A 26,037-nucleotide genomic window follows, 5' to 3' on the forward strand; every position below is an offset into this window, starting at 1 on the left:
AATTACATAGCCAGGTGCAGGTAAGGTCCTCCCTTGACACAGATTGGTTGAAGTACTGTACATAAACATAAAAATAGTTTAGTGAATCTTAACCAGGAACCACAGTACAGAAGGTGCAGCTCCAGAAGAGTGGGTATAAAGGTGGCTTTAAATCAGTTGTGCTAATGTATAGCAACCTCCCATGGACTCTGAGTTTCTCCACTGTCCTTGGAGCAGCCCAGAATCCTCCATGGAGCTCTTGATATGTTCTCTTCCCAACATAACCCCTGCAGTCCTATGCTCTGCTTGCATAGGGAATTCTTGCAGCATGGTCCCTACTTCTGTACACCAATGCATCAATGTACAGGTTAGGAAAGGAAACGTGTCTCTTTTGGTTATAGAGTTCATTGTATTAAAGTCCTACTGCTTTTTATAATTCTGTGGAGGACTCTGTGGTCATGCACATATTTTTGTTTAGTTTAATTTCTGTTAAAGAAGCCAAGATTCGAGAGCTACATCTGAGCCTGCCTCATTTATCCATAGTCCCTTATCCACATCCCCACCATGCCTATTAAATACCACAGATGTGCTTAAACTGTTGCCATAATTTTTTTTTACTGAATGTTCACAGAACCAGTTTTAAAAATACAGCTAAGAAAAACAAAGCGAGCCAAATGTCTGTTCACTATATCTTTAATGTTGCATTTTATGACATTAGAAGGAGATGGGGAAACAAAGAAGCCTCAGAGGCAGAAAATAAATATAGATTGTATGAACATATGCACAGAGCGCAGCAAATTGCATTTGTAAAACTTTTAAATGCTGAATCATAAACAAAATTTACAAAAGGATTTCTAATTTCTTTACACGTCAACCTTCTTTTAAACATAAAAAATAGTTTAGTGAATCTTACAAAGATCAAAGCCTTTTGCCCTTCACCAGGAGAAGGATGGTGAAGAAAGAACATTAATTGGAGGGGAGGGGCAACTTCAAACAGGTACCAAAAAACAATATCTAGTCATCTTAGGTGAAATTCAGTCAAGTGGCAGAAAGCCAGCAAAAGGCCAACACATCCTAAGGCTTCAGTGGAAGCTAAAGTTGGCCCTTTGCACAGGGGTGAATTTTATTCCTGATTTCTGAAACACAACGACTCCTCTCTAACATACAGTTTATCAAATACAATAATTCAGTGCCCCATTTCCTACCCTTATCCAACAGATTAAAGATGTTTTCATGTAAACAATGATGCATATGAAAATCAGGTGTTGTGCCTTATGTCCCAATATGAGACCTCACTCCTGCAAAGAGTTTTGCACAATTAGTTTTACTCATTGTGAACAGCCTCCATCAGTGATACTATTCACATTGGGTTAAACTAAGTACATGCATAAATCACTGTAGGATTGGGACACATGACTGGTATCAATTCACATTATTGGGAGAGCTACTCTCTCTTTATTTGTATATTCAATTACACATTTAAAATAAAATCTTTATTTATTTTTTTTTAAAGATACCTAATACTATATGGCATCTTGGGAACAATTCTCACAGTATAAATGCATGCTTAGTCATTGTGATGCTAATAACTGCTTTGGATGCTATGTTTTTTCTTGCTAATGGATTCCTTTAAAAATAGAATGCTTGAACAACTATTCACATTTCAAATTATTTACTCTGCTTATTCTTTTTCACAGCAAACAGGCCAGTAGTCCTCAATAGAATTCAAAGTTAAGTGCCTGAATATTTTGCTTTTAATTTTTGTTTTTTTTTCCCATAAGGAAGGGGCTAAGAGAGTTGCCTTCAGTTTTTACGCAGTATCCCCTACTGAGATCTCCTTAAAAACTACTGGCACTGCATGAGCCAACAATATCACCAACAGTTACGCTTTGTTGTCAAGAAAGTGAATTTCTCTAACTATTGAATCCAGTGACGTTGGCTTGCTGCACACCGACGTTGGAGAATACAGCAAAACATATTCGCATGCTACTTTTTTTTTATTGACTGTTCCTAAAAATGTGTAGAGTCAGCTGTAGCACAATCCTGGAATTCAACTTTACTATTAAATGTACCCAAGTTAAAGACCATTTACACAGAAAATAAAAAAGTTTTCCCATGTTGGCCAATTACAATAAATGACTTACTGTATGATGTATGTACGAAATTATGATGAGTGTGTTTTTGGAATCAGACCTTTCGTTTGTGAGCATCATGAATAACTGAGCTCTATGCAGGGCCACCTTTGGGATGGAGGGGCAGTTGCTCTGAAGCCCAGCAATTTCAAAGGGCCTGGGACTCCAAGTTGCCATTACTGCTACAGCGTCTAGAGCCTGGGGGCCCTTTAAATCACTACCAGAGCCCTACACAGCATGGTCCAGATAGTACTGAGAGTTGAAGGGAGAGGGTAACCCCAACCCCTGCCCCTTCTGTCCAAGGTTCTGCCCCTTCTAGGGGCCCAGAGCTGCCTACCCACATTTCCCAGGGCCCAGCAAAGTCTGTTGCCAGCCCCAGTTCCATGCCATAACTCAGTAAATCTTTGAGGCTTCAGTTCAGCCATATATCCCTATTCAGTAAAGCACTTGAGCATGTGCCTAAGGGCATGTCTACACTAGGAAATTATTTCAAAGAAAGTTATTTCATTTCAAAATAATAACTTCCAAAATAACAATTCTGAAACAGTGCTATTCCTCGTGACAAGCAGGAGTTATTTCAAAATCACAAGGCCATTATTTTAAAATAATGGGCTTGGTAGTGTGGACAATCTTCTTGTTATCTCAAAATAAGGGATAACTCCCTAGTGTAGACCAGGACTTTATGATTTGCTGATCAGGCACTAGAGTTACTTAAAAATTAGATGTATACTGATGTTTTCCAAAATCCTAGCAGCAAGTTTATCTATCCATCAGTATTTGGAATGGTATGAGAGTTGGCACTTCCAAGAGAGGTATTTTAATGTCTATCATGAGTTACTTTTAAAAATTATTATAAAACACCAAATTAAAGTATAGTATGGAGCTACTTGTGAATAATGTCACCCCTGTTTGTGTGACTGTATGCAGGATCAGATTTCAAATTCCTGTAAGTGTATCAGAACTCCAAATACATTTAGGCTGCGTCTAGACTGGCATGATTTTGCGCAAAAGTGGCTGCTTTTGTGCAAAATCTTGCCGCCTGTCTACACTGGCCGCGAGTATTTGCGCAAGAACACTGACTTTTTACTGTACAAAATCAGTGGTTCTTGCGCAAATACTTTGATGCTCCCACTCAGGGATAAGCCCTTTTGCACAAGTATTCTTGTGCAAGAGGGCCAGTGTAGACAGTAACGTTAATTTCTTGCGCAAGAAAGCCAGATGGCTAAAATGGCCATCAGAGCTTTCTTGCGCAAGAGAGCATCTACACTGGCACGGATGCTTTTGTGCAAAAGCAAATCTTTTGCACAAAGGCACATGCCAGTGTAGACGTGCTCTTGTGCAAATACTTTTAACAGAAAAACTTTTCCGTTAAAAGTATTTGCGCAAAATCATGCCAGTCTAGATGCAGCCCAAGCCTATGTCTATACTGCACTGCTCTTCCAGAAAAAGCTATACAAATTGTGAACCACTTCTTTTTTCAGACGAGGCTTTTCTGACATTTGGCTGTCTACACTGGGCCAAATGTCGGGAAAAAACCCATTTGCAGAACATCCTTTCTTCCTCATAAAACGAGGTTTACAGGGATGCCAAAAAAGCACGTCTGCTCTTCCGAAAACATTTTGGAAGAACAGACACATTCCCTGGATGCAGCATAGTTTTTCCGAGATACCTCTGCAGTGTAGACATAACTTTATAGGGATTGGAATCCTGGGATGGTCAGTAGTGAAATGTAATCATGTTTGGATGTATTTAACATGAATATCTATCTCGACTTTTTTTTTCCCCTCCATTATAATCCCCCAGGACTAAGACAAATGTCTCTTGTCTGAAACTCATAAGCATCAGGGGCTTCTATCCCTCATACCTCCACAAGAGCCATTAGTCTACACATTCCATTAGCAAATTTTAAGTATTAATGAGTCACAAAATAAACCAAGTTCAAAATTTCTAGCTTCAATGAGTACCTGAATTTAGAAAATCTCATTATAATATAGGATAAAATGCTAGAGGTTTTCATCCCCATGTAACTAAATTGCTCCACTTATTTTGTTTTAAAATATCTGGCCTCAAACAAAGTGTGAAAAAGTATCATCTTTAAAAGAATCTGCATAAAAAAGATAAGAGCAATGGAAAAGGAAGTAACTCAAGTGTAACAAAAGCAGTAAGCACTACAGGCACTCATCGATACCCAGATATGTCAGACAAATGTTGATTTTGTTATCACCACTTCTTTTTGACAATTGAGAGGTGAAACTGATCTTTGCTAATGTACATATTTTCACATAAAATAAAATGTCATTTAATATTCATTATAATGTAACTGTGTAAACATTATGTACAGCTTTAGATTTTCTTTTGACATTTTATATTATGTTACTGGACAAATAGCAGTATTGTAGGACTTAACATCTTGAAAGCACTGTACTAACATTAACTACTATTAATCCTTATCCCCTTCTCTGAGGTAAGTAAATAATGCACCATTAAAAATAATCCATTACTGCAGCATTGACTAAAGATCTTTTCAAGTTTATAGATACCTCAGAGAAGCAGTCATACCATAAACATGGAAATATTGACCATTTAATGGTGCTTATTGTAGGCAGGCATTAGCCTCATTTTATAATTGGGACCTGAGAGACATAAGGGCAGATTATCATCCGGTATATTTTGCATAGCTCCATTGACTGCATGAAACTATGAAAATTTACATCAGCTGAAGATAAAGCCCATTGAGGTTAATTTTCTGAAAGTGGACTCTAATTTTTGGTACCATTCTTTAGAGGTCAACAGCCTAATTTCAGAGATGCTGAACACCCAAAATTTAAACACAGAACCTTTGAAATTAGGTACCAGGGCCAATGTTCACTCTGTTTCCCATCCATGTGTAGGAAAAGTTTTGTTATGTGCACAGAGGCATGTGTGGATGACACCACCAGGAGAAACACATGCTGCTGGCTGTGGGCACTTTGCTAATCAGCTAGGTAGCATTTGAATTCCTCCTAGGTGGCCGCCCAAGTGCTCAGTTTACAGAGAACACGAGCCAGGGCCTATGTTTTGAGGAGTGACAAATAATTTTAGCTGACCAACTACAGGGATGACTTCCCCAAGGCCACAAAACAAATCAGTGTTAGTGCTGGGACTGGAAAGGAGAAAAGTTCAGCCCATCAGTCCTAGGCTCAGTCTGCTAATCATTAATGCCTTGGAGTATGCTAGTCTCCGAGTAGTGTAGCTAGTCACTACAACATCAAAAGAATTGGGGGGAGGGGGCAGACAGTAGATAGACAGTAATCATAGAAGTAAATTCTGGCACAGTCTGACTCAAATGTGGTTCTGACATCCAAAACTCATTGAAAAAATCTGGAGTTTTAAGAGGGTGGGTGGCATTACAAAAAAAAAAAATCAGAAGTAGGCCGAGTCCCAGGACTCTTTGGATCTTTGGCTGTACTGTTTTGCTTATACTGCATTTGCCACTTAGTGTACACTTGTTCATAAACAAACACTTAAAAACCTTCAACTTAAAGTTGTTTCTTTGGAATCCCAGAACAGACTCGCTGTGGCCACTTGATTATCTGAGCAGCAGTGGTGCAGAATAACCAAGCAACAGCTACACCAGGTAAAAGAGTCCTAATGCGACCAGTACTTAAGCATTCATGTAAAGTTAGCACGTGTGTTAACATCATCAGTGCATAGGCCAGCTCTACACTAAGAGATAGTAGACCTAAGATAAGTAATATGCAACTCCAGCTATGTGAATAGCATCTGTGGCAACCCCACTGTGGGAGGTCAATGGGAGAAACTCTCTTATTGACTTCCTTACTCGGTGGAGTACTGGAGTCAACGGGTGCTCCCTCAGCAGTCGACTTAGCAGGTCCTTACTTCACCCATTAAATTGAACCCCAGGAGACAGAAGCTGCAGAGCTCTCTCTCTCAGGCTATGTCTATACTGCGTGGGTTTTTTGGCAGAAGATATGCAAATGGAGTGTTCATTTGCATATCTCATGCTCTCATTTGCAAATCCTCTTCCGAGCCTTTTTGCAGAAGAGGTTTTTGCAATAAAAAGCCCTGTGTAGATGAGACCATTTGTCGGGAAAAAAAACCTTTTGCGCAAGAGACCTTATTCCTCAAAAAATGAGGTTTATAAGCTCTTGCGCAAATGGTTTTTTTCTGATAAATGGTCCCATCTACATGAGCTTTTTGCAATAAAAAGCCCTTTCTGCAAAAAGGATTGGAAGAGGATATGCAAATTAGCATGATATATGCAAATTAGCACTTCATTTACATATCTTCTGCCAAAAAAACACGCAGTGTAGATGTAGCCTCAGTAAGTAGAGACAAACCCTTAAGCTGTGCAGCCTCACAGAAACTCTGCTTTCTCAAACCAAGATGGGTTGATGCAGCACCCTTTTTAAGGAAAACCAGGCTGGGAAGGTTCATAGTTTCAACTATAAAAATAGTTTTGAAATGCTGTTGATTAATTATCCAGTGATCTTTCTTGCTTGTGAAATAAACTATCATGATTCTAAAATAATGAACCTAAAGTAAAATTTATTCCATCAGCTGGTTTTTCAGTATTGTGGCCCTTCGGTATTTAAATTAACCAAATCTAGTACTCTGAATTAGCGTCATAAAGGAAATTAAGCTTTAGATTCTGAATCATTTTTTAAAATCTAATGTTTGTTAAACAACCAGAGATTGCCATTAAATGTAGGTCATTCTATAATACTGGAAAGGGACAAAATTTGCATTCTGTTAATTTAATTCAGGAATACAATTACAGGCTGGACCTCGCCTCGCTGGTCTTGCACCCTTGTGACCTGACTGGTCCCGAAGGAGGGGATTTGCCACCTAGGGAAGGTCCCTCCCCCTCGTGGCTGTGCTGCCATCGAGCTATGGCTGCTTCCTGCCCCCACTGCTGCCTCAGCCCCCACAGGCTCTCCCTGTGCCCACTGCTGCTGGAGTCAGAGTGCTGCACAGCCAGGGCAGAGCTCCACAATCGCCTGACTCCTCAGCTGGAGCCAGAGCCGAGGGGTGGGGATGGAGCTCTGTGGCCCAGGCTGCCAATTGGGCTGGAGTTCCCCAGCTCCTGGAGCCAGAACGTGGCTGGAGCTCCACGGCAGGGGATGGGTCCAGAGCTCCCTGGTTGCCACTAGAACCAGGAAGTTCCACTGGGGCCAGAACTTCCCACCATAGCATCCATCCTTCCCCTCCCCCACACACACTCTGGGATCCCAGCTGAGTCACCGGTGCCCCACACAGCCCTTCTGCCCCACCACCAGACCTCCCTGTTTTTGGGCTCTGTGGTCCAGGAACATCCGTGGCTCATGTCGGACCACAGATATTACCAGACCAGGGAGTCATGGTTAAGGGAGGTACAACCTGTGCCAAAGCATATTGGGCAAAATTCTGCTCTTAGTTTCATCTGTATAATTCAGGGCAGAATTTGGCCCCTAGTTTGTAAGTGCAGTATTATTGACAAAGCTTTCAAAATTAAGAAAAGGAATTGCCTCATTTGTTAGGAAACACTGTCAGCGTATACAGGAAGGGAAGAATTGTCCCAACGCCACTGTGTGAACAATTGTTTGACCAGAATGAAAACATGCAAAATATGAAAAAAAAAACCCACCATAAGGTTTAATAGGCGAGAGATATTGAATATCACAGCATTGGTTGTGATTAAAAAGACTTTACAGCTCTCCAATTTATTCTTGGGAACTCGTTCAAGTGAGTTTCTCTACTAGAAGTTCTTGGATAAACTATAAATGACAGTGGTGCTGTAAAAGCGTAGGCAGAAAAAAATGTACTGTTTAATTTGTCATAAGTAACCTCTTCCCCCTGAACCACCACCATTACCGCTTCTAAAGAAAACACACACACACACACACACACACACACACACACACACACAAAATACTCTCAGCTTAACATGAATCACATTGGCTTGCATTGTACTCTATATTTAGAATGTATTGACTATCTTCCTGCTTCATTTAGAAGCTCTGGAAGGAGAATAAATAGTTACATCATCTACCTTCAGGTCATGATTGGTAACAAATTTATTCGACATTAATTTTTTTCCCCAAACAGAAGCAGACACTATTATTTGTCCCTGATATCATAATCTGTAGAGCAGACTTCCTTAAATAAGACATTTACCATGATTTCAGCAACCAGGAGGAAGAAGTTGAATGAAAAGGTCACATTTACAGCTGCCAAGAAGGCAAGGTTCCTGAGGCTTAGCCAAACAAAATAAAATTGACGTTCACTTTAGCTTTCTCTTTCAGGCCTGTGAGGGAGGGTAGGCTAGAGGACTGGGTGCCTAATATTATTTCTGACTATGCATCACTGAGTTTTCCTTAATTCCAACCCCTGTTGGTAGGGGATGTACTACAGCCTGTAGTGCAAACTCACGTAAGTCAAACATCAAATGCACAAACAGGAGCCCACAATACAAGTAAGCAATGGAGGTATAAACACCATGGATCAGAATTTTAGTTATTCTCACGCAAATCCAGATTGAAACCCACGAGCCTCAGAAGAGTTACTCTAAATTTATGTTGGCATAGCTGAGATCAGAATCACCCTGCTTGCAGTGAAGTACCAAATTAAATGACAGCTTTAAATCGTAAATTAAATTAATTTTTAATTTTAAATGAACTGCAAATAAATCATTAGGAACAGTGCTCTTTTACCCTTTTGGGGAATAGAAGGAATAACTACCAATGATTACAGTTGCAATGATTCTAAAATAGATTCATTGGTGGTTGGCTTGGCCACATCTCTAACCTGTAAAGAGTAATTTTTACAAGGTTCTTGTGGCTACCCTGTATAACCTGTTAAAATGTTTAAAAATCCTCTGTTTATGTACACAAAATATTATGTACATATACACCACACATATACATGCATGCTTTATATTTGGTATACTGCATATTCTATGAGAGAATATGGCCTTCGCTAAAATATTATATTAATTGCCACAAGTTTACATTATCCACGGTACCCACAAAAGGCAGAGGGAAATGGAGCCACAAGTAGGTAGAGCCCAAGAATATAGCAGCCATATATATATATATGGTTTATATATATATATAAACCTAACATTTCAAGGAAAATGTGTCATAATTGACTTGTAACATCACTTTTTCAAACAGCAAATACAAGAGAGTGATTGCCATTGAGGCATTGGCAAATGAGTTATTCTTTCCTATAAAGGGGAAAAAAACTTTTATTGATTGCTATTGCTTCCACTGAGATCAGTCATAAAAATACCATTGACAATCAACAGCATCTACTTTGGCCTAATTTTTCATAGTTATGAATATCCAATTAAGATCAGAGTCTGCAATAGCTATATGCCGGATTTTATATTTGTGCTGTGAGATGTACATGGTATTTTCACAGCTCTTAGAAAATATGCCTAAATATAATCTAAACATAGTTTATAGTATAGATCAGTAATGATGTACTCCAAAATGTAATGATGTACAAAAATTAAATGGTGTGGTATGAATGTGTGTTCACTGAAGTATAAGCCACACAATGATTTAATTACAATTTGATAATTACCAGAATCCATTCTTGGTAAATAGCCTCCTCATTCTCTCTCTGGTATTCTCCTTCCCCATATTACCTCTTTAACACAAAATGCTGAGGCCTATGTTGAAAGGAAGTTACTTAAATGTATGTATGTTATTTTAATCAATCACAAGCCAGCAGATAATAGCATTACATTTCTTCTTTTACTTTATAATTAGCAGAATACCAAGAAGTGGGTTTGTTCATTGACCTGTATTCCCTCTGTGGGCTGCACGACTGGCTCTGTGGAAGCAAAACAACCACAATGCAGGATAAAAACATGGCCAAGTTCTGTAAGATCCCTCTTTCAACAAGAGTCTAACAGTTTTAAAGGTGGATCATATTTGTGGTTGAATTACTTGACTGTGACCTTTTTAAAATTCAAAGTACACACACTACAATCCCCCAGTCAATTCCTGCACTGTCACTTGCAAGCAATCTATTGGCCTGAAAACAATAGGCACTTATTCCCAAAGATGGCAAGGAGAGGGAGAATTATTTGCTAGGTATGGCACCAAATCCCCATCTTTGTGCTCTCTCACATACATTACTATATAAACGGAGGCAGAAACAGACAGACACGGATTTTAAGTTGTCGGTGGGTCATGCTTTTTCTTTTTCCCCCTGCAGGATTTGCAGACACAGCAGATGATGCATGGTGATGCCACAAGAAGCAAGGGAGAAGTCACTAGTGCTAGGATACCCAGCCCCACCAGGATCCCCACAACCTGCAAAGTTTAAAGGGAGAGAAAAAAAACATTTTAACAAATAGGAAGATAAAGTGGGTGTGTGTGTCTGTGTATATGTGTGTGCGCGCTCACACATGTGACAATTAAGTGAAAGGTGAAATCGCCTTTCTCTTAGGCTACATCTACACTGGCATGATTTTCCGAAAATGCTTTTAACGGAAAAGTTTTCTGTTAAAAGCATTTTCGGAAAAGCACGTCTAGATTGGCAGGATGCTTTTCCGCAAAAGCACTTTTTGCGGAAAAGCGTCCATGGCCAATCTAGACGCGGTTTTCCGCAAAAAAGCCCGATCGCCATCTTCGCAATCGGAGCTTTTTTGCGGAAAACAATACTGTGCTGTTTACACTGGCCCTCTTGCGCAAATGATTTGCACAAGAGGGCTTTTGCCCGAACGGGAGCAGCACAGTATTTCCGCAAGAACACTGACGATCTTACATGAGATCGTCAGTGTTCTTGCAGAAATTCAAACGGCCAGTGTAGACAACTGGCAAGTTTTTCCGCAAAAGCAGATGATTTTTCGGAAAAACTTGCCAGTCTAGACACAGCCTTAATGTTTGTCTTTGCTCTGTTTGAGCTGGTTATCAGCATACCTGTGTTCTGTTCCACATTACTGAGGCTCGAGAATGGCCTAGTTTGTTTCTGCAGGGGCCTTTGTCATAATGTCTTAAGAAGATATCATTCTGAAAGATAAAAGAAAGACTACACTGAGCAGGTCACGTTAATGTGGAGAGATGCACAGGATAGGACCGGAAATATCCTGTTACTCAAAGTGCAGTAAAATTAACTGCTTCTGGCAGACAAGTTCACCTGCCTGTTACTTACTTTGATAAATTAAATGGAAAACTTTAGATCTCTAACACACACCATCTAAGATATTCCATATCCTTAATATTTATCTTCTGTACTTCTAACATTTCTCTGTTTGCTAGTCAGTTCTTCCAGGGGTTTAATAGACTGCTCTTTAAAATGGAAAGTCCCTGCTTTCCTTTTCTCCCCCCTCAGTTGAGGTAATAACTTTACCTCAACAAGACCACAGATATTCAATTTCCATACATTAGGCATCCGGTGGTCCAGCATTCCTGCTACTCCGGCATCAACTGGAACCCGGAAGTGCTCCAGCCAGCCAGACAATTGGAGCTCCTGTGAACCCCATGTGTGCTCATAGGCCGGGAAAGGGAAGTGGAGGAGAGGGGAAGGGGATTATTCCCGTGACGGGTCTACCGGGATCCACACTGCGTTTGGCCGGGGAGTGGGATCTGCAGGGAATGACGCGCTGAGGGGCGAACCTTCCACTGTTTTGCCGGGAGGCGGGGGGGAAGCACTGCGCAGCTGCCTGCTACAGGCCAGCTGGGGCTGCAAGCGGCGGCTGAGGAGAGGGAGTGAGGCAAGGGGCGGTGCTGCGGGACCAACCCAGCAGCACCCCAGCTGCTCTGCCCTGCCACTTCCCCAAGTCCGCCACTTGCAGGCAGGTGGCAAACGGCTGCAGTGGACTTGGGGAAGCGGCAGAGCAGAGCAGCTGGGGTGCTGCCGGGTTGGTCCTACAGCGCTGCTCAGGTGAGGGGCGGTACTGTGGGACCAACCCGGCAGCACCCCAGCTGCTCTGCTCTGCTCCGCCGCTTCCCCAAGTCCACCACTGCAGCTTGCAGCCCCAACTGGCCTGTTGCCGGCGGCTGCGCGGGGCTTTCCCCGCCTCTCTGAAAAATGGCAGAGGGTTCACCCCTCGCCACGCTGTTCCCCGCCGACCCCGGTCGCAGTGCGAGTCCCAGCAGACCCATCGCAGCCCCCCGCCGGAGTACCTCCTGATACTCCTGCATATCCGATAATCCAGCACCCTCTGGGTCCCAACGGTGCCGGATTATTGGAAGTCTATTGTATATTGTAACTATGCAATGACTACACCTTGTCAAAGAAGTCACTTTATTGGCTTATCTTTGACTCATTAAAACCAGCTAACCACCATCACAGCTTCACACTTTTAGACTCTAATAGAAACTTGAGACCTCTCCAATTTTTCATAGTTTACACCAGGATGGAGGACTGTATGCACTCAAGAAAAATTTGGAAAAAAAAAACCCAGCACCCATAAACAGCCTGGACAGAAAGTTGAGCACGCCCTGTTTATCATATAGAGAAAAGAAAAGGAGGAGGAAGTTTCATCATTGCCAAACTATTCCAGAAATCCATTTACATTTATTTTATCTCAAATGCTGGTACAAAAAGTACTTTTCGTCACCTCCCACCAGTATTACTATTGACAGTGCCAAACACTGATGTTATCATTGTGCACCAGCATGTCCTTCGTTTTCAACCTAATCCTGTGAGGAATTCAAAGTCACTGCAAGTTGAGAATATTTGATGTTTTGCTGGCAATGCTTGGCAACTTGCAGATTGGGGCACTTTTCATTATGACTGTGTTCCCCAAGTTCAGATTTCCTGTTCTCCCCTCCACTTGAACTCTTCTTTGTACCCCTAATGAAATGTGAACATGGAAATACTTTCATCCTCACATTTACTAACTGGATCATTCTTTTCTGCTGATACAGCAGTAGAGACAAACTGTGGAGCAGAGACTAACTATGGAGCTTTAAATAAGCTCTGAATTGACCCCAATTTGAAACTGTAGCCTTTATCTGTTGCCACACCGTATTTGAACATTTTTTTGACAGATTGGCATCCAATGTCTTGTGGGGAGAGGGAAGGAAAGGAAAAAAAACTAAATTTGCTGTCCTTCACTCCCAAAACCTCTACCTTTAGCTGCAGTATTGGACAATCCATCTTCCCCCAAGAACACTACCAGTGTACAAAGTTATTTGGCTACAATCCCTCTACATTTAGGAAAAGAAAGAAATCTCTTTGAAGCTCATTGGATGCAAAAGAAATTGTTACATTTTGGCCACCATGAGGATCTGTTTAAATATAAAGATATTCAGTCAAGGAAAGAGCCTTATATTTTAACTTTAGCATAAAGGGACAGTACTAGAACATACTGATTCTTGTTATGACATATGGAACTTATCCTCCCAAACCTTAACTAGCCTTGCTCTAAAGCCTTCATGACATGGCACTTACATCCAAGTTCTGCAGGCAGTACCAGCAAAATGTGTGTTTGCAGTTCTTACACATCATTTGAGCACAGCCTTCATTGCGTTCAATATAGATCCGGCACACTGGGCACTGTTTGATTGGAGCCTCTGGGTCAGTCCTGGTAAGTGTTCTAGAAGGGTAAGGAAATATATTAAAAGATGAAATTTCAGCTTTCACCCAGCTCTGTGGTCTGGCATGCTCCATAAGTTTCCAGATGTTAGCTTCTTAATGTACTGGAAGTGTAAAATCTGGTTTTCAGTGGACTGCATTAAAACATACACCAAGAGGAGCCAGAGGGAGGGGAGGAAGCATATTTCAGCAGAGAGACAAATTAAATTCTGTCTCACAAAGTTGTCATAATTATAAAGTAAACGCCCATAACAGTCCTGCATATAACATGAAAAGAAGAACATGGAAAAGAATGTCTGTAGTTTGTAAAGATGACTGTTCTGTGTAACTCAAAGTACTGGTCTTGCTTCTGCAGGCCCGTTTTAACTTGAAGCAAAGTCAAAGATCCAGCTTACAGATTAAAAAATAATATGTAGCTCTCATAAGCAGTTCTTGTTTGATCACACACCCACCTGCCCACTAAGCAGAAGGTTTAGGGTTTTTTTCTTTCAGCTCTTGCAAAAATATTCACAGTGGTGGAAACTCGACTGCAGCAGAGAGTGTAAAGACTACACTGTGCATGCCGCTGAATACCATTATTTATGTGAGCACAAGTTAGTCAGAGACCTGGTATAAAGTAAACCCAAGAGTACTTACAGAATTCAGAGACATACAGCCATTTCCAAAATTCTGTAGCCTCACTAGAAAGCTGCATTAGAGCCATACCTGGTGCAATCATTTATATCTGTGCAAAGTGAGTGTAAATGGCTGCCAAATCAGTATTCCGCACACCAGTGGGAAAATTTAATACCTACTTTGCACAAGAGTTAGGCCTGGGCTATGTATAGTTTTTAAATCAGTTCACCTATTTTGATTGGGGAAAATACCAAAATAGTTACATTACTGTAACACCTAGTATAGACACCGTTATGCTGTTATAAAGATGCCTTGTGATAGGATAGCTTATTCCCTTTGTGGTGGGGTGTTCATGCCAACACTTGCCCTGAAGTGCTTGATGTAGGTTAAGAAGGGGGCCAATTAACCAGATGGGCCATGGCAGAGGGGAATCAGATGGCTTAAGTCTGAACTGATTGAATAATAAGGGAGACCAGCTGAGGAGGAATGAGCTGGTGTGGGTTTTATAGATGGTATATGAGAAAGGGAACTAGGTTACACCCAGGGAAGTGTGTTTGGAGAATCCAAGTAGCCTGTGGTTACTACTGAGGAGGAGGGAGTTTTGGGATTGGCAAGACCAGAGAAGGGGGGCAGCCAGAAGGCTAAGAAAGGCTCTGGGAAGAAGCAGTAAGGTCTGAAATGGAAGAAACCTTAGCTACTGATTAGAAGGTCCCTGAGGTGGAACCTGGAGTAAAGGCGGAGTCCAGGTTCCCCTACCAGCCATGGGGGAAGTGGCACTGGCTAGGCAGTGAATGTGCCAATTTTTAAGAACATCCTTTGATACCCAGAAGGAGAGGATGGGTGTGACTTGCCTGAAGGACTAAGCCATGAACACAGAGCATCTTGCTCAGAGAGCTAGGAAGGGAGGGTAAATGTGCAGTGAGAAGGAGGCATTGAACCTAGAATCAGATAATCCTTTGCATAATCAGGATTCACTAGTGGTGATTGATGCTGTGACACCCTTCCCTAACGAAAAAGTGATACTAGTATGAATCACCTTTATATTGCTAGACTGCAACTTCATGCACGCTAGGGAGGCTGCATCACCTTAACTAGAGTGATACAGATAAAGCAGTATAACTTGTGCGTGTGGACGAAGCTTGAAAGGCATGCACAAAGGTGCAAAGCACTGGATAATCCACACTGGGCCAATGGAGTTCCCAAAGCCATAGCTAGAGCTCCTTAGTGCAAAGGCACGTGAACTATATTTCAAAACACAACTGCTGTAATGCATAGAAGTAAGTCTAAAACATGGAGAAGGCAGCCACATACAGAAGAAGTGGCACTGGAGACCCATTTTGTACCAGTAGGAAAGCTGACAGAAGGCACAGCCTAGCTTAGTTCTGCTCTTACCCCTGCTCAGTTGGTATTACAATTGGTTGGTTCTCCTGGCACAAGCGCTCTGGGTGCCATGCTTCTTTGCAGGCTGAGCAAAATTTCAGGTTACAAGCTGGGCATTCTACAGGCACTGGTTGTCCCGAGTCACTCAGTTTGATGTGGCACATGGTCTGGCAGTCAGCAGCAGGGCACCAGGTTCTGCATGGGTCCAAATGGACTTCTGAAAGGTAAATATGGGAACAAAACTGTTTAAATCTGCATTCATTGTATACTCCTCTTTTCATGCCTATTTCTGTTTCTCTAGTCACACAAGGCCTGATGCAATGCCCACTTAAGTCTTTAAAGGATTTTGAATTGCTAAGATGATGGTCATTGTGCAAAGAGTGTTGCATTGGACACATAATTAAGATAAGAATGTCAGACAGTCACACAAACTTAAGTCTTTTGCCATGAGAAGTTAGTCTCCCCATCTCTCTGTCTAGAAGACAATGCATATATCTGCCTAGAACAATGTTTGCCTCTGAGCTATTACAGGCCCAGCTTCATAGATGACTTACATATTTAAAGTACTCTCTGGAAAATCAAATTATATGGAAGACTGTTCTTCCGTAAGGGCTAGAATGATAACCCTTCAAAAAATAAATACTTAACTATAGTGTACTGCTGTGATTCTAAATTTAAACTGCTTGTTATCCATGTCTTTGAAGTCACAAGCAACTGGACTGAATTACAAAAAAATAGGAATAAATACAGCTAGCTAATAGGTGTGTTGAGAGTGGGATATTTTTATATAATGTCAATATAAATACATACCTAATATCCCTCTAAAAATATAAGCAATTCTGATCTTGCACTTAAGAGGAGTACCTCCACTGAAGTCCAAGTCACTTCTCTGGGCCTCATTTCCTGCCCCACCCCCACACTCCGCTATATATAAACTAAGAATAGTGATACTTACTCTCCTCCCTAAGAGGTCATCACTAAAAAAAAAACATTGGTCACTTGTTGCCAAACAATAGCTTCTGTGAAACTTCCATTATCACACGAGCATTGATGTGGTATCTTATACATACTATCATTTGGTAATGAGTGACAAATATTTACTTTTGCTACTCTGCCCGTTGACTCCAGAAATGTCAATGAAACCCCAGCTAAAACAGGATCATGCTGACAATTTCACACAGTGATATATTTGATTTCACTGCTTTCAGAGGCAAACTGGAGCAACCCAGGCTGTAAATCACCAAAATGTGTGCAAAACGTCTATTAGGAGCGGGGTGCAACTGCCAGTCACCTGTGACTCCTATTCCAATGAGAGCCTCTCACATAAACACAATGAGGGGACGTGGATGGCCCAGAAATGGGTATGATTTGCCCAGTTGTGTGATGTCATTCAGTGCATTGCAAGCAAAGCCTCTGCTGGTAGGACTCCAGTGAATTCCACCTGGTAGAATCCTTAGGCACAGTAACTGAGAGCTTGATCTTATGCAGTGAAATTAATTTGGATCTCGGATATTCAGAGCCTAAAAAAGTGAAACTAGTCAAGTGCTCAATCTGAAATGCAGGGGTAGAACCTTCTATAAACAGGGGGAGGGGGGAGATTTCAAAATTCAAACCTAGATTTGAATCTCCCACACAGCTCCCATCTTCCTAATGAGTCAAACGAGAGCGTTATGTCTCAACACTCTGAAGTTTGGAGTGATTCAGCTTGGAACTGAATTTTACAACTGGTGCCCATCCCAAGTGGACACAACGATTTTTGTCTCCTCTGTTCTTTTTTTTAAACAATAAATAACGTTGCCATGAAAGCTGAATCACTGGAGTCCCAATCCCACTGGTGGGGCTGAGGAAGCGCATGCGTGGCGTGCTCAAATGCCGCGCAACATCTGAGAGGGGAGACGCCCAGGTGTGGCATGACATCACGGCCTGGGATTTTTAAAACCGCCCGGCCCAGAGTTTAAAAACGCAGCCCAGCTCCAGGCCCGACAAGTGGTCTGGAGCCCCGGAAGCAGCTGAGACCAGGGCTGCAGGGACTACTGGGGCCCGATCGCAGTCTCCAGTGCTGCAAACTGGAAGGCAGAGGGTGGGAGAGGGGAAGGGGGAAAAATAGGAGGAAGGCGTGGGAGAGAAAGGGGCTTGTGCTGAGGGGAGGGGGGCAGATGAGGAGAAGAAAGGGGAAGGCACCAAGGGACAGGTTGGAGGAGAGACAAATGCCAGTGGGCCAAGTGGAGACAATGAGGGTGTGTCTAGACTACATGCCTCCGTCGACGGTTTCACGAGGCATACCTGTGCCGATCAAGAAAGGCTTCTTTGTCAGCGCGGCACGTCCAGACTGCCCCGATCTGCCGACAAACAGCTGATCGGCAGAGTGGGGCAGCCATTTAAATTTAAATGAAGCCGCGATTATTTTAATCGTGGCTTCATTTCCCTCTGCCGATCTGGCTAATCTACATGCCTCCGTCGACGGAGGCATGTAGTTTAGACGTACCCTGAGGTGTCAGTGGGAGGGGGGACAGGGTTAAGCTGGGAGAGGAGAGGGTAAGAGCATTTGGAGCTAGAGGGAGGATGGGGAGGTGCTGGGAGAAGGCTTGAAAGAAGGAGTGGGCATGAGGAAGGCGGGGATGGAGCAAGGCATGTGTGAGGGCACAGGGGCATCAGGGAAAAAGAGAGAAAGGGAGCAGGGGCAGTGAGGGAAGGGGGGGCACCAGGAGAATGCAGGGGTAAGGGAAGGTGCAGGTGCCAGGGGATTCTGGGGGTGAAGCAGAAGGGCAGATACCTGCAGGGGAGGGACCAGCACCAGAGGAGAGAGACAGGGCAGGTGTGTAGAGGGAGGTGTTAGCAGAGGGGATGAAGAGGGATAGCTCACATGATCACAGTGGGGCTACTGGAGGAGTGGGCACAGGGGGGAGAGAAGGGCTGGTGGAGGGGGGCAGGTTGCAGGAGGGCTCAGAGCAGTGAGAAGGGCAGGAGTCAGGACAGCACAGGAGGGTGAGGAGTTGGGGGGCAGCAGGCACCAGGGGAGCTGATGGAGTAAGGGGAGGAGACATGGCAGCAGAGGGAACAGGTAGAAGTTTATAAGATATTTATTAATAACTTGGGTGCCGCAGTGGCACATCCAAACAAGCCACATGAACTCAGTACAGAAGCACAACACAAAATTCATTCTGCTCATGGGAGGAAACTCTTAGAGGGAACACTTCCCCCAGCCTCTCCGTCCCTGAGTTAATGTCACACACATTGGGTTAATGCAATTGCAGGATAATTGCATGGGGGGGAGTTGGCGGGGGCCAAACTACTCCCTATTGGTAGGAGGATGGTGGAAAAAGTCCTTCAAGAGGGGTGACATGACACCTTTTATTTCTGGTCATGTGTCCATCTTGCCCCGAGAGTGTTACCTCCAGAGGACTGGCTAATGGGAGTCACGGGGTGTGGCTAATGGGGTCAAAGAGTAAATTTAAAAAAAATTCTTTGATGTGAAAAAGTAGGCCGTTCTCTACCCATTTCCCTGGCCTATTTTGTTTGCCAGTCCGCCCCTGCACTCAGCTTCCACTGAGTTCACTGGTGACTGATCAGCACTTCATAATAGGGGCTTGGCACATGCTAAGAACAGTCTGCAGTTTATACTGGCCTATTGTCTTTTGCAACTACAGTGTAACAGAAAAGGGTTTTCTTCTAGTATTGTAGTACAGAGAAAGCAAAACAAGTCACAAAGTTTAATGTACCTAATTCTGAAAACTTGAATTCTTTCAAAAATAAGATGGGAGAAAGAGATAGAAGAATGTTGGTCTTTGACACCCACTGTTTGTAAAGCTAATTGACTTTGTGGAATCTTTGCAGCAAGATATAAATGATGCATGAAATGAAACTCCCTGCCCACCCTGTATACAAAGAACATATGGACGGTGTTTTGCAGTCATTGCTGTGATGTGCTATTTATTTTAGCACAGAGCGCAAATGAAACCAGAAAAGCCCACCAAGCCTAGAAAGTTGCAGCTAAAAATATAAAGTAAACACAACTCTAAAAGGCTGTTTAATACTTCTAGTGAGGTAATGGTTCTCCGCCTGGTCTCCTCTGTCTAGCCACAACCTAGACAGCCATGTAGATTCAGCTCTAAGCAGGGAGGTCTTCCCTAAACTGCATGCCACCAGAGGCTGTGCTCTGGTCAGTTCTCACAATACAAACAGTCGGATGTGATCTGGAAGACAGCCTAAGAAAATGGAGAGTGGTGCTTTTGATTCTGAGGGTAATACTTTTTCCTTTGAATTGGTACTAAACCAATGCCTTTCACATAGTGTTAGGTGACCATGTATTGTTAATAGTCTCATGCTTTTGGAATAAACATAAAATGGAGATTCTGGTCACTTGTGATCATGAAAGATCCCATGGCAGTTTCCACAGAAACAGAAGTAAAACCCATTTGTCTTGGCCAAATTCCATTGAGCCCATTGTGTTCTGCCTACTTCTGTTGGAATAGTCTCCTTTAATTCAAGTCCTAAGCTATTGCATAGTTATACTTTCCACTATAAAATAGCAGCTGCCTTTCACTGCAAAGGAGGTTGCTCTCAAGTGGCTTATTTAATTTTGTATATCATTAAATATTTGGTAGTGTTTGATCAAGACTAGGAGCTCACCATGCCAGGTGTGGTACAAATATGTATGAAGACCCACTCTTGGCCCTGAACACCCTATAATACAAGCAGACAAACTCGGAAGAAGAGTGATGGGGATACAATCAAAAATACGACCGTCACATGAAGCAGAACGAGCACCAGAACTCAGAGCAGCACAAGGAGGAGGCAGCAGGATGGGGCAGCCTAGAGAAACTCTACTCCTTGGCTATTGCAGAGAAGGAGTTGGGGAGTATCCCTTGCAAGCTGGGAAGGGATGACACTGAGGCAACTGCAGCCTTGGGAGCACTGAGCAGGGCAACTTCCAGGTCCCCACGCAGGGAGCCAGACTGCTGCTTGGCTCAGCCAATGGGAGAGAAGAGCCCCCAACCACAATCAGCAGAGTGGCACTGGCAGATTGCAGAGGATCAGCGCCTGTGAGCCCATGGGCCCACTGAGCAGTGAAGTGGGCCCGTGCAGGAGGTGGTGGGTCCTGGTGCCAGAGGAGTGGGATGCTGTGCTCAGGGAGTGATTGTGGTTCCTCTTCACTGAGCCTGGGTCCTGTTTGTTCCTGACTGGAGAGATGCAGATTTGACTGGGCAGGGCGGGGGTTGCAAGGGTAAAACCCTGGTGATGGGTCAAGTTCTCATGAATGAAGTTAAGATTTTTCGATGGCTATATTTAGTGAAAGTCATGGACAGGTCATGGGCAATAAACAAAGTCAGAGAAGCCCATAACCTATCCATGACTTTTACTAAAATAACTGAGGGCCGTCTGACTGCTGCTGGAGACTGAAACCTGAGTTGTGTGGGGAGAGGAAGAGCAGAAGCTTGAGACCTACTTCCAGGGGTTGGGGAAAGGGTTTCCAGCTGCAGCCACAGGGACTGAAGCTAAGGAAGTCACAGTGGTGTGCTAAAGTTCTGGAATCCGTGATTAAATTGTTTCCTTACTCGTGAGCAAAAGCTGGTTAGAGCAAAAGGTTGTTGGCTGAAAGAGTGGCTTGAGGGCAGAAAAATTATATATGCCATATAAAACAGACACTCGAGTCAACATTAACGGTCTGATTTCTTATAAATGCCATGGCAGAGGTGGGTTTTGAGAAGCAATTCAAAAGGACAAGAGCATGGTGGCCTTGTCCATCATTGCAAAATAGATGTTCTGTTCCTAAGGGACAGGACAAAATAAGGTATGGAAAGGTTTGTGTAAAAAAAACCTTGTAAATAAGGATCAATATTGTTGTCTAAGTAGAGAAGATGGTAAAGGAAAGTGGGACACAGTAACTAACAAACTAAAACAGACCATTAAGGAGGATCAGAATTGTGTAGGTGAGCACCGGTAGCTTGACTGTGGTGCAGTAAAACAAGGGAAGCCGGGGGAGAGTTTCAGCTATAGGCTGCATGATCAGAGCAACAAGCAATGAAGGAGATTTTAATAGCTCTAATCTTGGAGCTAGGCATGTCAAGCAATCTGGAAAGGAGGAGGTTGTAGTCACGAAGATGGGAGAGGAGGACCACTTGGGTGACATGATTTGCCCATTGCCTGTCAAAGAACAAGGACAGAAGGTTTTAGAAAGGTGATGGAGGAAGATGTGGGAGGTTGGAACACAGCCTGGGATATTCAGGACAAGAGAGAGGGGGAAATTAAAGAGGACAGACAAGTCGTAGGTTTGAGTGACTGCAAAGCTTTCGGTGGTGTCAAAAAAATGACAGAAAACTTCGAGAATGGAACAGGGTTGGAACAAAAGATCAGGAGTTCTGTTCTGGCTAAATTATGTTTTAGTTGACAACAAGACATCTGTGAGGCGACATCAGGAAATCATTCACAAACTGTTTTCAACCCATTCAAACTGTTTAAAAAATTACATTCATGTCTTTTTTAACCCTTTAACATACTGATTTTACTCTTTTTAAAAGTTAGCTATGGACGTTATTTCAAAATAACAATGTGAGCAGCTACACAGCAATTCTGTTATTTTGAAATAAATTTGAAATAATAGACCATGTGATGGGGGGTCACCCCCCGCTTGATATGGCAGCACGCCCTCTCGCATGACCCATGGCGCCGCCAGCGTGTCCAAGTGCGGAGCCCACACCCCGCGGTGGATTTTTGGCGCATGCACGCTGGCTGCAAGTAACCCAGCAGACCTTTGGACCCAGGGGGAGAGACAGGGGCGTGTCACTCCGGGCGACACACCGCATGCGACATTTAAAACCTGGAAGGGTGGGTAATGAAGGGGGGTGTGGGCGGAGAACATTGCCCCCCATTAGCCAAGCAAGGCTGCCTGTAATCTCTCCAGCAGGATCCCGAGAGGAGGAGGCTGGGATCGCCAGGGCCAGCGTTGTGGAGCTACGCCCTCGGCCCGCCCAAAGCAACGGACTGAGGACCGACCAGAGACACGGACTATTGGGGTTAGACTTGTTGGGGTGCACAGAGTGAGGAAATATTAAGTCAGTAGGACGTCAGGTGGAAAAAATGGGGGGCTACGATGGTGAGCCCCCGCCTGCTAGCCACCCTCCTGCTACAGACAGCTTATTCCGACTTCTGTAAATCTCATTCCACGAGGAATAATGCCTGTTCTGAAATAGCTACAGTGTAGATGCTCCACTGCTGCTATTTTGAAATAGCTCCTCCCCAGGGCCATTCAAACTAATTACTCCCTGGTGCCTCCTGGGGCTCTAAATTGAGGTAGTACGTCTGCATTAGGGAAGCCTGCTTCAGACTAGTTTTGAGGCTTCCCTGTAGTGTAGATGTGCTATTTGAAAATAAGCTGTTTTGGAGTATTTCTTCTGGAGTAGCTAATTTTGAAATAAGTGTGCAGTGTAGACATACTCTAACTGATTAAAAGATTGGCCAAAAGTAGGAATAAATTATCAGTTTTCAGAAGGGAGAGGGGAACAGCGGTGCCATCCTGAGATCTATACTGGATCTAATACTGTTCAACATATTCATAAATGATATGAAAAAGCAGTAAACAGAGATGTTGCAAAGTCTGCAGATGATATAAAATGACTCAAGATACTTAAGTCCAAAGTTCAATGCTGAGTTAAAGAAATCTCACTACATTGGGTGACTAGGCAACATTATGGCAGGTGAAATTAAATGTGGATCAGTGCAAAGTCATACATATTTGAGCCTATAATCTCAACTATACAGGCAAAATGATGGAGTCTAAATTAGCTCAAGAAAGATCTTGGCTTCTTCATGGATATTTGTCTAAATACAACATCTCAGCATGCAGCTGTAATCAAAAACTCTATGTTCGGTGCTATTAAGAAAGGGTTATATAATAAAACAGAAAATATAATGTGATAACTAAATAAATCTGTGGTACTTGAATACTCCTCAGAAAAGATATACAGGTTGAACCTCTCTAATCCACAACTCTCTGGTCCAGAAAGATTCATCATCCACAATGATTTTAGTTAGCCAGATGTCCATTTTTCCTGGGTGTGGCCAAGTTTCCTGCAGTGCCATAAAGTTTGTTTACAGCCACCAGTCCTGGCTCTCAGTGTTCTATGCTGCTATTTAGCTCTAATTTGCTCCTAAATGTCCTATAACAGCCCAATAAGCAATTGGAGTGTTGGTAATGCTTCTAGACAATATTGACCTCCCATGATCCGAAAAATTATCTCGTGCTGAACCAGTAAGATCCTGAGGGTACCGGACTAGAGAGGATCAACCTGTGTTAAAGTTAGAAAAGGTATAAAGAAGGGCAACAAAAATGGTTTGGAGTGTGGCACAGCTTCTACACAGGAAGAGATCAAAAAGCTGAGACTGTTCAGTTTGAGAATATTATAGTGGTCTTAATAGGGCCGGACCGAGCCATTCCGGCACGTCGGGCAGACAGGTTAATTGCACCCCAGGTTGGGGGAGGGTGCATGCGCGGCCCCGCCAGAGTGTGGTAGAAGGCGCGCGGAGCTGGTGGCGGCAGGATGCACATGCCCGGCCTGGCCCAACCCGGCTACCACCGCTGGCGTGCAGCCCGGGGCCGCCCGGGGCAGGCCGAGCCTGGCCATGCAGGGCCCTATGGCTGCGGGGGCGCACAGTGCCCCTTACAGCTGCCATCGGGTGCCCCCATAAGTTGGTGCCCTGGGCAGCTGCTTGGCTAGCCCATGCCTTAATCTGGCCCTGGTGGTCTATAAAATCATGGTGTGGAGAAATGAATAGGGAGGTGTTGTTTATCCTTTTGCTTTTACATAATACAAAAAGAATAAAAGCCTCAGAGGAGTATCTGTGTAAATCTATAGCTTTAAAAACAATGAGTAGTCCTGTGGCACTTTAGGGTGCATATACCACTACCCAGAGCTCGAAATAAATTACACAAATTGAGCTATGCAAATTGCATAGCTTATTTCGAGTTAATTTTGAAATTTGGCGCTGTCTACACAGTACTTATTTTGAAATAAATACCTATTCCAAACATCCCTTATTCCTAATGGAATGAGGCGTATAGGGAAGTTGGAATAGTGAGCCAGTTATATTTCTAAGAAACAGGCACACTCAAAAGATGCAGAATAGCTTTTTCGGGATACCAGAGGTATCCTGATATAGCACAGCAGTGTAGACCAATCAAAAAATATAGACTCATGAACTTTCAAAAGTGAGACCCACTTCATCAGATGAATTGGAGTAGAAATAAGAGAAACTCAGACTATTGTTATTATGTATGTATTAAAAAGTAAAAGAAGTACCTGTCAATTGTAGGACCCACCCGCTACCCCAGCATGAGGTCTCTCTAAACCTGTGACATCCGGAACCTAGGACTAGATTATAGGGGATGGGTCACTTGACAATTGCCCTTTTCTGTCCATTCCTTCTCAAGCATCTGGCACTGGCCACTGTCAGAAAACAAGTTAGTGGGCCATTCTTACGTTCCTGATGTCATTGGCTTCTCTATTGACAGAGTTGTAGGCAATAATAATGAGACAGATTGACTTCCACTGTAAAAACCGGGGGAGAAAAATCTTTGTGAGGGTTTCATTGCAGAGATTTCCAACTTGCCTTTATTGTCCTATCATGCAAACTAGGTTTGTCCCACATGGAAAAACACAAGCATTGATGATCCATGGGAGGGTGACGGACTTGCCAGGCCCCTGGGCAAGGGGAGGGGGTGGCTCCAGGCTACTGGACTGGGGGGACTCAGATGGAAGGGCAGTCTGTGGGCAGCCAGCCCTCAGCACCAACCTTCCCCCTGCCCATCTCCGGTGGGCCTGAAGATGCATGGAAAGCCAGGAACATCCAGATGGATGATCCATGCTTCTCTATCCATGCTAGCCCCTGGTGTCCCATCCTAATGCAAAGGCCACTTGTTCCCTTGCAGCAGAACTCTACTGCACCCATTCTACCATGAATGCCCCCTCGCTGCAACTATGCCAAGCACCCAGGATGAGGGACTCTGCAGGAAAAATAGCTCAATCCCGGGCACACAAAATTGAATATATTAGCTAAGATGCTTAATCAAAAAATTGTCCTGTGGTCTGGCTTCTGATAAAGTCCATGGCAGTTTTGTTATAGACTTAAGTGGGAGTAGAATCTGGCCTACTCTTTATAGTTAAATTATATTAAAAAAAAAAGAAGGCCTCCCCCACCGGTGACAATGCATTCTGGTATTCAGTGGAATCCCTTCATCCCATATTTTAAGCCACAGTAATGAATAAATGTAAAATAAATGGTTCACACCTCGTTCAAATTTCAATCGCTGGTATAACTGAAACTGGTCAACAGGTACCAAACAGGCAATCTGAAACAAGAAATGTAAGAATAGAAGAGATGTTAGGAAAAGAAAAAG

The 26,037-nt window shown here is 43.2% G+C and overlaps 1 protein-coding gene across 5 annotated transcripts in view; it reads right to left on the reverse strand.

The window, feature by feature from the left end:
* Positions 1-656: 656 nt before the first annotated feature.
* Positions 657-26,037, reverse strand: part of RNF144B (ring finger protein 144B) — a 138,343-nt gene continuing 112,962 nt past the window's right edge. For all 5 annotated transcript variants that reach the window (XM_014572942.3, XM_006121824.4, XM_025183986.2 and 2 more), the window contains 5 exons: positions 25,929-25,989; positions 15,657-15,861; positions 13,506-13,650; positions 11,027-11,116; positions 657-10,417 (listed from right to left, as the gene is read on the reverse strand). In XM_014572942.3, the coding sequence (XP_014428428.2) occupies positions 10,277-10,417; positions 11,027-11,116; positions 13,506-13,650; positions 15,657-15,861; positions 25,929-25,989 (642 nt within the window). In that variant the 3' untranslated portion in view covers positions 657-10,276. The remainder of the gene's footprint in view (positions 10,418-11,026; positions 11,117-13,505; positions 13,651-15,656; positions 15,862-25,928; positions 25,990-26,037) is intronic.

Source organism: Pelodiscus sinensis, chromosome 2 (genome assembly GCF_049634645.1).
Source record: "Pelodiscus sinensis isolate JC-2024 chromosome 2, ASM4963464v1, whole genome shotgun sequence".
Lineage (NCBI taxonomy): Eukaryota > Metazoa > Chordata > Testudines > Trionychidae > Pelodiscus > Pelodiscus sinensis.